Here is a 12,943-nt window from a genome sequence, read left to right as displayed (position 1 = left end):
CTGTTTTGATTCGTACGGATATATTTTCTAGCTGTAATTTCTACAATAGATCATATTAACACGTTCAGGATATCACATTTTATTGACAAAAAATGTTTATGACTAAAAGAACCTGAATTGTTTGGCGGTAGCTAGCCAAGCTAGCATGTTTACTATTCATAAATGCAATCTGTGATCTATTTAAGTATATTGTTGCAGAATTTCTGTCGACGCGTAATTTGAGCACGAAATTCCATCTTGGAAAAGACATATAAAGCGAAATAAATGATGTAACATCTGCATTTGATTTTACGGCAGTTTAAACAAGTTTTTCAGTGCGAGTCGTTTCACCCGAATCGTTTCAAATGAATCATTCTGAATGATTCGATTGTCTCGATTCCTCCGTCACTGGTTGTTTCCTGTGTGTGAGCTCCATGTGAGAGGAGCTGCGAGCTGCAGGAGAACAGAGGAGCATTAGCTGAAGAACGTTTCCAGGCTGCTGGTGAAACACACTGAGTGTCCAGGCGAGCAGGGTCGGACAGAGACATGGGGGCGGTGAGCGGAGATCATGTCCACTTTCACACACTTTACAATTCTAAACTGTCTAGCGCTTTCTCTAGCAATGCTAACACTGCTAGCACAGAGCTAGCTTTAAATCACACATGTAGTCTAACAACATGGAGACACTCTCTCTCACACACACACACACACACTCACACACACACACACTCACACTCTCTCTTTCTCTCACTATCACTATCTCCACCGGTGTGTGTAGACTGTCCACTGGTGGTCCTGATATACTTATATAGATATGTATCTAATGTATTGATTGTCCTGTGTGTGTCTGTGTCTCTGTCTGTCTCTTTGTCTTTCTAAATAACTAGATGTGTGTCCGCTCTCCTGTGCATAAGAGTGTATGTGTGTGTGTGTGTGTGTGTGTGTGTGAATATATAGATATGTGTCCAATATACGGACTGTGTGTTGTGTCTGAATAAATAGACGTGTCAAATACACTGAGTGTCCTGTGTGTATGTGTGTGTGTGTGTGTGTGTGTGTGTGTGTATGTCTGAATACATAGATATGTGTCTAATACACTGAGTGTCCTGTGTGTGTGTGTGTGTGTATGTCTGAATACATAGATATGTGTCTAATACACTGAGTGTCCTGTGTGTGTGTGTGTGTGTATGTCTGAATACATAGATATGTGTCTAATACACTGAGTGTCGTGTGTGTGTGTGTGTGTGTGTGTGTGTGTGTATGTCTGAATACATAGATATGTGTCTAATACACTGAGTGTCGTGTGTGTGTGTGTGTGTGTGTGTGTGTATGTCTGAATACATAGATATGTGTCAAATACACTGAGTGTCGTGTGTGTGTGTGTGTGTATGTCTGAATACATAGATATGTGTCTAATACACTGAGTGTCCTGTGTGTGTGTGTGTGTATGTCTGAATACATAGATATGTCAAATACACTGAGTGTCCTGTGTGTATGTGTGTGTGTGTGTGTGTGTATGTCTGAATACATAGATATGTCTAATACACTGAGTGTCCTGTGTGTATGTGTGTGTGTGTGTGTGTGTATGTCTGAATACATAGATATGTGTCAAATACACTGAGTGTCCTGTGTGTATGTGTGTGTGTGTGTGTGTATGTCTGAATACATAGATATGTGTCAAATACGCTGAGTGTCGTGTGTGTGTGTGTATGTACTTATAGATATGTGTCTAATACACTGAGTGTCGTGTGTGTGTGTATGTCTGAATACATAGATATGTGTCTAATACACTGAGTGTCGTGTGTGTGTGTGTCTGTACTTATAGATATGTGTCTAATACACTGAGTGTCGTGTGTGTGTGTATGTACTTATAGATATGTGTCTAATACACTGAGTGTCGTGTGTGTGTGTGTGTGTATGTGTGTTATAAAACCTCTGTGTCTCTGAATAGTTTTTTACACTCTCAGGTTTTATTACACAAATGTCAGATGCTGTCACATTTCTCTTGCTCCTGTTGACCTGAACCTTTTTTGCTCCACCTCAGGCTACGAAAAAGCAGAAGAAGAAGAAGCCGAGCTTCCGCAAGCTGCTGAAGACCAGCAACATCAAGCTAGATAACAAGCTGAAGAACCGTCAGTTCAGGCAGCAGAGCACAGCAAAGAAGCAGCGCAAGGAGCAGAGGAAACTGAGGCAGGCCATCAGTGATGTGTCCCAGCAGAACGTCCAGCCTCTGGAGCGCTACGAGAAGAAGCCAGGTGAGAATGTTCTCCTACATCTCAGTGCAGTGTGTCTCACATCTCATCACCTTCATCACCACCACCATCATCAACACCACCCTCCTATTTATCAACACCACCACCATCATCAACACCACCCTCCTATTTATCAACACCACCACCATCATCTTCATCAATTCCACCACCATCATCTTCAACACTAGTATTATCATCCTTACTTTCACCATCACTTTCATCTCCTTCATCTGCTCCTTCATCATCACCATCATGATCAACTTTAACACCAGTATTATCACCATTACTTTCATCTCCTTCATGATCATCACCTTCATCAATATTTTCATCAACACCAGTATTATCATCTTCAACACCTTCGTCTCCTCCTTCAACACCTTCATCACCATCATTTACACCATCATCACCTTCACCATTTCCTTCACCATCACCTTCATTAATACCTTCATCTTCACCATCACCTTCATTAACATCTTCATCTTCCCCCAGTGATGATGCAGTGCAGGTGAAGTGGTCTGTAATGTTGTTGTGTTTGCTGTCCGATACAGACGAGGAAGATGAGGAGGAGTTTCTGGAGTCGCTGCCCACCGATATGATGGAGGACGACGACCTGGAGGAGATCAGAGCAATGGCTCAGAAAGCCTCGTTCCTCACAAGAGACCTTTCCTCCTGGTAGGACCAGCTGCTGATGAATTTTTATGGATTTCTGGACACACACACACACAGCTATATATATATACAGCTTCACACTTCAGTCTGTAACTGAATGAGAAGATTTTAGACATTTTAATCTCGTTTCTAAGCCGAACAAATCCCTTAATATTGTATCGGCCATAACGTTCTTACAGCTCTCCTGCTCACGCTAAGAAGCGCAAGTCGGACCAAGTGCTGGAAAATTACGAGAAGATGCCCAGGAAGATGAAGCACGAGGAGGAGAAGGAGGTCATTCATCTGCTGCCAATCAAAGACAAGACCGGCCTGATCCCTCAAACCATGGAGAAGCCAGGTGAGAGCTGCTGGTCAGTACTCCAGACTCGTCTAGCTTCACACCACGTGGCGGGATTCGTCTTAATGTTTTGTTTCGGTTTCTAGCGGTGAAGAAAGCCCCTGAGGAGGACGAGCAGGAGGAAGAGGACGCAGAAGACGAGTCCGAGCGCGGTGAGAGTGTCGGTCATGAAGCTCTGATTAAAGGTGCTTCTTCAAGACTTATAGAACTTTTATTTTTCCATCACAGCAATGGAAGAAGAATCCCGGAGCTTTCTGGCATTGACTCCAGGGCAGCAGCTGAAGCTCCGCTCGCAGAAGCTGATGGAGAAGAAACTCCAGATCGCGAACTTGGGATCCATCATTCTAGCAGATCCGAACCCCAACGTAAGATTCATGCGGATACACACCGCGGTCGACGGGAAACAAATCGGTTACTGAAACAAGCTGAAATTCTGACCTGTAAACTAATTTACACTGTCTGGCCACTTTATTAGGAACTGGTCATTCGTGCTGTTATCCACATGTCCAGCACTTCACATGAAACATTCACAGATTATTTGTAAATAATACAAAGCGCTCTGTCCTTTCACACCAGATTAAGAAGCTGAAGGAACTGCGGGCCATGCTGATGGAGACGGACCCCTGCATAGCCGTTACGGTCCGGAAGCTAGTCATGGTGTCACTCATGGAGATCTTCAAGGACATTGTGCCCTCCTACAGGATCCGTCCTCTGACCGAGGAAGAAAAAAAGACCAAGGTACGAGTCAAACCGCTTTAGCCACAGAACACGCTGTAGAGGAGCGTGAAGAAGTTCTGAAATCCTGATGCTCCAGATAGATGAGGCCACAAAACTGCTGTGGAGTAGTTTTAGGAAAGTTTTAAATCTTTACTTTTAAATAGATCTGGAGCTTGTCCTGGGAATGCTGGCAGTGAGGCTGATGAAGTAATGAACTCAGACTGTTGTAGCAGTGCACACACACAGCTCCAGCCTCACTGCCTCTGTCCTGAGGCTGGGGTACAGTCCGAGCGGTTTTACATCTTCTCAATGTGTCCACTTGGATTTCTACTGGGGTTCTCCGGTTTCTTCCCAGAATCAAGCCAGTGAATTGGTTACAACATGTTGCCTTTTGGTGTGTGTGTATGAGTGAGAGAGAGAAAGAGAGAGTGAAAGTGTGTGCGTGCGTGTGGGAGAGTGTGTGTGTGTGAGAGAGAGAGAGAGAGAGAGAGAGAGAGAGTGTTTGTATAAGTGAGTGAGTGTGTGTGTGTGTTTGTGAGAGTGAGAGTAAGAGTGTTGGTACAAGATTGTGTGTGTGTGTGAGGGAGAGTAAGTGTGTGTGTGCGAGAGTGTGTGAACTAATCTGACTATCTTTTGAGAGAAAAAAACGAATAAAAGAGAAGGATAATCTTACAATAATCTAGTTGTGTAAGTTCATACCCTCTACACTGATACTCCACTGAAACACCTGTTGGTTTTATTCCACTTCTTTTTGAGTAACAGTTTCATCACCTTCTTGTGTTTTAGGTAAAAGTCTAACAGCATGGCACCTTCCTGTCTACTGTATGACCTTCTCTTACCTGTTCTTCACATTTCAGGTGAAAAAGGAGACACAGCAGCTGAGAGAGTTTGAGGAGGGACTCGTGAGTCAGTATAAATTCTACTTGGAGAATCTGGAGCAGACCATCAAAGGTAACATCCGGCTCTGAACTCACGGAGCACTGAGTACGTCCACGCTGATGGATGTGTTGTGATCCTGCGTGTGTTTCTCTCACACCACAGACTGGAAGCAGAAGAAGCTGAAGTCCAGTCAGGCCGTGGCTCTGGCCTCCTATAAAGGTCTGGCTGAAGTGGCCATCAGGTGTTTGTGTGAACTTCTGGTGGCTTTGCCACACTTCAACTTTCACAACAACATCATCGTGGCCGTGGTGGCGCTGATGAACGAACCGTCCAAGAAGGCAAGCCAGGCAGCCTGTTTTTAATATTTTATCAGATAACCACCGAAGCTGAGCATGAGATCTTTCCGGAAAATTCGATTATTCTAACTAGAATGACCGTCCAACCTCAGTGTGTAGATCAGAATCCATCACTATCTCCCGAAAAAAACCCAGCCTCTTCTTTTAACTTGCCACTAATCATAAAAAAAAAAAACAAATAATCCAGTGACCAGGGTTTGTCTATTGTCTGTTTAACTCGACACTTTTGTGTATTTCTATACTTTCAGATCTCTGAGATGTGCTGTGAAGCGGTCAGAAACCTGCTGAAGCAGGACAAGCTGGGCCAAGCTTCCCTAGCCACAGTGAGGGTCATCTCGGGAATGGTCAAAGGCAGGAACTATAACGTCAAAAGAGAGGTAGGACCCTCAGTCCACTTTTGTCTGGAGTCTCCCTTATGCGGAAATAATAAATCATCAGAAAAATAATCAAAATATGATAAACAGATTATAAATAAAATATAAACACCTGAGATGAATAGGTAAGTAAAGGTGCTCTGGGCAGAAAATGCAGGCAGTGTGAGGGACGGAGAGAGAGATGGACGTGGTGGTCAGAAGTCTGATGCCTGGTGGATTGACCTGGATTGGCCTTTTTGTCCTTGAGTCCTTGAAATCTGCATACGCTCACAGTCCACTTTATCTGTCTGATATATTTCAATGAGTGTGTGTGTGTGTGTGTGTGTGTGTAGGTCCTGAACACGTTGCTGTGCCTTAGAATAAAAGAGGTGGATGTTAAGAAGGACACTGAAGACCTGGCCCCCAAACAGAAGTTCATGAACTTCCAAGAGAAGAAGAAGAACCTGTCCAGGATGCAGAGGAAGGTCAGAACACACACCTACAGTCTGAAACGGCTCTATAAAAAAGCCCATTTATTTATTTATTTATTTATTTTGATGCTGAACGTCTCTTGTCCTTCACAGTGGAAGAAAGCTGAGGAGAAACTCCAGAAAGAACTGCTAGAGACTGAAGCGTCCGAGAGCAAGGACAAGAAGCTCAAGCTGGTAAGTGCATCCAAAATAAAACGCAGCAAAGTATGAAAGTACGTGATGGACTGGAAGGCATGATGTTCCAGCAGTTAGTGGGGGAACAGGCCGGACGACATGACCGCATGTAATGTCCGTGTTGGATTAGTGATGTCATGATGCTCTTTTCTCAGAGATTACTGGAATTTTTTCAATGTTTTTTCACATTTTGAAATAGTTCCCTGTGTGATTCTAAAGACCGGGTAAACAGAATCCCTGGGTTAATTGGTCTGACCTTTCACACTCCATTACATTCCTAAACCCTGGTCCAACCTTCTCATAAACAAACATGTTGGATAAATACAGCATGTGACCGGTTTAAATGACCTCATGAGACACACAAAGGACATCCAGATTGTCCTGAACCAATGGTTTTCTGACCATAACTGTTATAACCCCCCCACCCCCAAATCACATTGTATGAGGCACAACCCTCTTTCTAATTAAATTATATACACCGATCCGCCATAACATTATGACCACCTGCGTAATATTGTGTTGGTTCGCCTTTTGCTGCCAAAACAGCCCTGACCCGTTGAGGCATGGACTCCACTAGACCTGTGGTGTGCTGTGGGATCTGGCACCAAGATGTTAGCAGCAGACTTAAAGGATACCTACAGGACCTAAAGGATAGATACTGACCACTGCAGACCAGGAACACCCCACAAGAGCTGCAGTTTTGGAGATGCTAGCCATCACAATTGAGATCATCAGTCTTTTTCACTTCACCTCTCGGAATGTTACGGCTGATCGGTGTAGATAATTGCACACATAATTGGTCCTTGTGATTTCTTCTTTCATCATATCACATGCTTATTGGAAGGTGTATGACTGTTATTGGTTATAAAAAAATAATCAGATAGCCTCACTAACCGATGTTAGCTTCATCATGGCAGAAAGCTGCAGCACTCAAATGTTGGTGCATGTGATGTTTATTTTTTCATGTATTGTTACAGATGATGGACATCTTTCTCTTTACTGTAACCTCTCTGCTCTTCTTCACTTCCTCCAGCACACGGAGACACTCAACATCGTGTTCCTGATCTACTTCAGGATCCTGAAGAAAGCCCAGAAATCCATCTTGCTTCCCTCCGTTTTAGAAGGTTTAGCAAAGTAAGTGGGTGTACACACATCTGTACACAGCTGTAATGTCTCTAGATCACCTCTCCTCCTTTCACTGCCGCCGGTTCGCTGTCCTAACGCCTCATGTTTGTGTTTCAGGTTTGCTCATCTCATTAACCTGGAGTTCTTTGACGATCTGCTGACGGTTCTTCATGATTTAATTATGTCTGGCGTAAGTATGTACACTCAGAGGAATACATTACTGAAACATTGCTGTTCTGCAGGATGAATTAATCAGCAGCTCTGGACAAGAGGATTATATATGTGGGATTATTAGGATTTGTTTCATTTCCTCTACTGTCCTTTTCTTTTCCTTCCCTTTCCCTTTACTTTCCTTTCAGTGTCTTTTCTTTTCTTTTTGATGTAATTTTCATTTCCCTTGATTTCCTTTCCTTTCCTTTCCTTTTAATGTCTTTTCTTTACTTTACTTTTCTAACTTTTATTTCCCTTTCTTTTTTCCTTTCCCTTTCCCTTCCTTTTCCTTTCCTAACCTTTCTTTTCCCTTTCCTTCCCTCTTCTCTCATCTCCCCTCCTCTCCTTTTCTTTTCTTTTTCTTGTCTTCTTTTTCCTTTTCTCTCCTGTCCTGTCCCCCAAATAGTTGCTTGATGGACACAAGTCGGCAAGTCTCTGTAGGCTCTAGTGGTCCACCAAAAAATCCTATGAAATATATGAATATATTGAATATAAAAGCCTTTTTTGCTTCTACAGTTTTGATGCATCTAAATAAAGTATTTGTTTGGAGCAGCCTCACACCTTTACTCAGGTACATAAAGTTCTTCACTTTGCTGTGTGTGTGTGTGTGTGTGTGTGTGTGTGTGTGTAGGATCTGTCACACAGAGAGAGTCTCCACTGCATCCTCACAGCCTTCCACATCCTCTCAGGTCAAGGTAAAAACTCTTCCACTTTTTTATTCACATCGCCGTCACTTGTTTCATTTTCATTCTGACTCTCGTCTCTCTCTCTCTCTCTCTCTCTGTGTGTGCAGGCGACGTGCTCAACATCGACCCCCTGAAATTCTACACACACCTGTACAAAACCCTGCTCACTCTGCACGCAGGTAACCTCGCCCTCACTCCTGCGGATATTCGATGAAGCCGAGAAAAGCAGACCATTGCTTGTGTTTTTTTTGTTTTTTTTTGCTTTGCTTAGTAAGCTAATGATGGTTTGTCTCGGTCAGGCACGTCAAACGAGGACACAAGCATCATGCTGCAGTGTGTGGACGTGATGCTGAGCAAGCGCAGGAAGCAGGTCAGCCTGCAGAGAGCGCTGGCCTTCCTCAAGAGACTCGACACGCTCGCTCTGCACGTCATGCCCGACTCGTGCGTGGGCATCCTGGCGTCCAACAGGGCGCTCATGCATGTGAGAACATGTTTACTCTGCTCCATTGTGTGTGTGTGTGTGTGTGTGTGTGCATAATCAGTCAATCAGGTTTTTTTGTGCAGACTTTCCCCAAGTGTGACCTCATGTTGGACAACGACATGCAGGGCAGCGGGGTGTACCTGCCCGAGCTCAATGAACCGGAGTACTGCAACCCTCAAAACACGTGCCTGTGGGAACTGCACGTCCTCAAGGTAGCTGTACATCAGTAGTCCTGTTATATACACTATACCTCGATACCTACTGAAGCCTCAGCACTCTCTATACACCTGTACTGATTTTCAGCTCAAGCCGTCAATTTGCTGTAGCGCTAAAGCAACAGGTCTCAGGTCACAAGGCCAAGACACACACACTTGTAAGCCATTCGCATGCTACAGACAAATTAGAGATGCCAATCAGCACACAGTGCTTGTCCTTTGGACTGGAGCAGGAAATCGGAGAACCCGGATGAAATCCCCGAAGAACATGAACATGTAAAATATACACAAACACACACACATGTACACCAGTCAGGTATAACACTGTGAGAGGTGAGGTGAATCAGACTGAGTATCTCCTCATCATGGCACCTGTTAGTGGGTGGGATATATTAGGCAGCAAATGAACATTTTGTCCTCAAAGTTGATGTTAGAAGCAGGAAAAATGGACAAGTGTAAGGATTTGAGCGAGTTTGACCAAAAGGGCCAAATGGCTAGACCATTGGATCAGAGCATCTCCAAAACTGCAGCTCTTGTGGGGTGTTCCTGGTCTGCAGTGGTCTATCAAAAGTACCCTTTAACTTCTATAATTTGCAAGGTAGGGCCCTCCTACTTACAGGACTGGTAATCATGGTGCCAGATTCCACAGCACACCTTCAGGGATGTAGTGGAGTCCATGCCTTGACGGGTCAGGGCTGCTTTGGCAGCAAAAGGGGGACCAACACAATATTATGCAGCTGGTCATAATGTTATGCCTGATCAGTGTATGATAGAGACAGGAATGATCACAAATCCCCACAGCCATGCTCCAAAATGTAGTGGAAAGTGATCAGGTATCTGCTAGTAGCCAGATGTTCAGACTGACTGCAGAAGCTCTGGAGTCCATCACAGCTTTTACTGGCCAATGATCGGTCAAGAGAGCATCTGACCGACATGTAAAGTAACCAATCACAGTCTGTTCTGATCATTTTCGTGCTTAGGGACATGAGGAATGTTAAGTTGATGTCCCTAAAAAACAGACGATTAATGTTCACTTCAAATCATTTTTTAAAAAACCCAGCGCTCATAAGCACCGAACGCCAGTCATAAACACCACGGCGCCCTTCTTCTACGAGGGGAAGTAGCCGACGCTGAGTGTCCACAAACGTGAACGTTAGGAGTAACCTGATTCAGAAATGGTTATTGCTATAACATAATGAAGTTTTTTTATGCTGTGTGTGTGTGTGGCAGAGACACTACCACCCCATGGTGAGGAAATACGCCACCCATCTGCTGGCTGGAGCTCCGAGTGAAGGCGCTGGCGCTCTGAATATAGAGCTGGGCAGAAGGTAAATCTCACACACTTCTCCATAGAGATGATGATTTACAGTTTAAAGAAGAAGGAAAATAAATTCTAAATTCATTGAGCAATTTATTAGGCACACCTGTTCACTTATACATTCATGTAATTATCTAATCAGCTAATTGTACAGCTAACATCTGGCTAGGAGACGTGGTAGTCTCTGACACCAGGTTGGGATATGTGGTGGTCATAACACAGCTACTTTCCTGTCTGTTTTATTCATTCGCTCATTCCACAGAGCCCCTGTGCAGCTGTTTGAAGATTACAGCGTGAAGGACATGACCTTTAACCCTCCAGTCGCAGGACCACCCAGAAAGAAGGTGATCTCTCTGAACGAGCTGTAAGCACACGTTATATTTCTCCGGTCCGTTCGGGTCGTTCACTGGCTCTGTGTTTCAGGAACATTTCACGATCGGTGAGGCGTTCCTGGACTCGGAGTTGAAAGTGCAGATCGACGCGGCTCTTCAGGAGGACAGACGGACGCCCCTCGACTTTGCTGCACATCTTTTGCAGAAGTGAGCGAACTCTGTGTAAACTGTACATACGTCTGTAATGAGATGTTTTATATGGGTGCGTTTCCAATAAAAAAAAGGGACAACCTTTGTTCAAGTGGATTTCAGTGTAAATATTTGTAAAGAATCTTTCAAGAGGGACAAAAGTCGGGATTAAAAGTAAATAGAGAAATACGACATAAAATGCAATATTAATACATTTATGGATCAGCTTAAATTATTAGGTGAGAACAGTTGGGGGGGGGGGGGGGTGATTATCCAGTTGAATCCGAACCTGGAAAATGATTTATGAATCAATTTCACACAATTGAATTGATTCCAGTTTCCATGGATTTATAGCATTATTATTTTTTTAATTTATTGTACAACAACTGTTATTTGCTCCACAACAGTCATACAGTCACAAGATTAATACAAAGAAAGAAAGAAAGAAAGTGCTGAACAATAAAATCTATTACAAAGACATCACTTTAACTGATCCACTGATGAAATGAAAGTAAATAGTAATGAAGCTGCACTACATGTGAAGCCTTTACAGTCAGAAAAAAGTACACAGATGTGTGTATACATACATACATACATACATACATATATATATGTGTCTCCAAATACCAGCACGGAATACTTTAAATTACAAAAGTATAAACCACATACACTTATACAGTACGAGCTAGCGGGGCATTATTTCTACCCTCAGCAATAAATTAGACATGTGGCTTTAATAGTTCTATCATATATTCATCATCTGTACAAAGAGAAGAAACACAGGGCTGACCTGCGCCTTGCTTCTGAAATAAATAAACACAACACCGAGGAAAAAGAAAGAAAGAAAGAAAGAAAGAAAGAAAGAAAAAGACAGAAGGGGGGGAAATGGGCAAAAGTTTCCAACTTTCATGCAGAAGAAGTCCATTTTAGTTAATAAAGGACACGGTCTGACCAGAGCAGGGATGTCCAGAAAGGGCCTGTGTGGGTGCAAGTTTTCATTCCTACCATGCAGAAGCCAAAGCAACTGTTTAAACCGGTGGAATAAGGTGGGGCTCCTGCTTGAAACCTGCGCACACACACACACAGGATCTTTCTGGATAAGACTGGACATCCCTGGACTAGAGAACAGAAAAGAAAAGCACGTCAAGGCTCCACGAGTTAGCAGAGGTAGTCAGAGATATTTCATAATGAGAAATGAATGAAACCGTGTGGAGAGCGACAGAAGTGCAAAAGACACGATTGTGCAACGTGCAAAACGTACAGAGAAATAAGGTGAGGGCAAGGTAGCGCTTTCCTCCACACAAGCAAATACACGCAGAGTCTTAATTACTCCGATTAGAATAAAATCATTTACAGTAAGATGTGTCTACTTAACCGCTGATGGAAAATGAAATGTCAAGTTTAAGATTTCTGACACCATGAGTACATTATCTCGGGCAAAAAAACTACAAAGAATGAAGTGGACAGATGTAGTGCCTTGCCGTTGGTCATTGAAATAAAATGCTGTGCCAAACGAGGGTGCGTTTACTTTCGAAACCAGAGCAGCTACTTCAACAATAAATAAATTCGAGTCTGGACATCATTTACAAGAGCCAAGCGCGCTCGAGTACGCCAGGTTTCTGCTCATCTACAGGAAGTCTGTTCAAAAATAAAAATAATAATAAATACAAAATGCTTTGAATTAAATACATTGTGATGAAAATGTGCAAATGACCGTCATGCAGTAGGGAAAGGCGCGCTGGTCGAGGACAGTACTGCAGAAGCGCCGTGTTCACGTCAGCCGTTACAGCAGCCAAGAAAACGCTAAAGCCGGAGGAGGAATTTGACCTGAAGGAAGCGAGCTTTTATTTAATGGTCACATATCCCAGAACCAGTGTAGACCCCGCTGCTGGCCGCGTCTCACACACTCCACCTTCTCCTCACGCTGTTATCCGTTAGCTCCAGGCTTGAGGTGCGTCATGGCACCGCTAGCTATCCCATGATGCTCTTCACTCGGTGGATCAGAGCTCATCGTGTTGATTAAAAGGTCAGAAGCGCCACAGCTCCATGCTCATTTGTGCAGCTTCCAGTTCCACAGCAGGGGGAAGGACCAGGCAGAGGGGGTGGGCGGAGCCAGAGGGGCAAATCCCAAACATGCCTCTGCCACCCAGGCCTTCAGTCCCAGCTCCAATGCAGAGCCT

The 12,943-nt window shown here is 43.8% G+C and overlaps 2 protein-coding genes across 9 annotated transcripts in view; one reads left to right on the top strand and one right to left on the bottom strand.

The window, feature by feature from the left end:
• The first annotated feature begins 9 nt into the window (after positions 1-9).
• noc3l (NOC3-like DNA replication regulator) lies at positions 10-10,875 on the top strand. Its single transcript, XM_058405924.1, has 21 exons — positions 10-534; positions 2,024-2,234; positions 2,780-2,903; positions 3,080-3,237; positions 3,324-3,389; positions 3,466-3,602; positions 3,814-3,975; positions 4,812-4,905; positions 4,996-5,171; positions 5,438-5,566; positions 5,896-6,027; positions 6,127-6,207; positions 7,241-7,341; positions 7,450-7,522; positions 8,174-8,237; positions 8,336-8,407; positions 8,528-8,709; positions 8,793-8,921; positions 10,155-10,252; positions 10,505-10,586; positions 10,666-10,875. The coding sequence occupies exons 1-21, from the start codon at positions 526-528 to the stop codon at positions 10,783-10,785; spliced, it is 2,400 nt and encodes a 799-aa protein (XP_058261907.1). The 5' UTR covers positions 10-525; the 3' UTR covers positions 10,786-10,875.
• Positions 10,876-11,001: 126 nt separating this feature from the next.
• The window catches only part of plce1 (phospholipase C, epsilon 1), a 76,514-nt gene continuing 74,572 nt past the window's right edge, over positions 11,002-12,943 (bottom strand). For all 8 annotated transcript variants that reach the window (XR_009206315.1, XR_009206317.1, XR_009206316.1 and 5 more), the window contains one exon: positions 11,002-12,941. The gene's annotated coding sequence lies outside the window, so the exon portion shown is untranslated. The remainder of the gene's footprint in view (positions 12,942-12,943) is intronic.

The sequence above is a fragment of the Hemibagrus wyckioides genome, linkage group LG13 (assembly GCF_019097595.1).
Source record: "Hemibagrus wyckioides isolate EC202008001 linkage group LG13, SWU_Hwy_1.0, whole genome shotgun sequence".
NCBI classification, from domain to species: domain Eukaryota; kingdom Metazoa; phylum Chordata; class Actinopteri; order Siluriformes; family Bagridae; genus Hemibagrus; species Hemibagrus wyckioides.
The sequence above is the reverse complement of the archived record's forward strand: the minus strand, read 5'-3'. Positions and strand labels throughout refer to the sequence as shown.

Excerpts from the sequence above, each read along its gene's own strand:
- noc3l (XM_058405924.1), top strand. Across the intron at positions 6,028-6,126 it reads TGTCCAGGATGCAGAGGAAG|TGGAAGAAAGCTGAGGAGAA; the intron begins GTCAGAACACAC and ends TGTCCTTCACAG. Across the intron at positions 8,710-8,792 it reads CCAACAGGGCGCTCATGCAT|ACTTTCCCCAAGTGTGACCT; the intron begins GTGAGAACATGT and ends TTTTTTGTGCAG.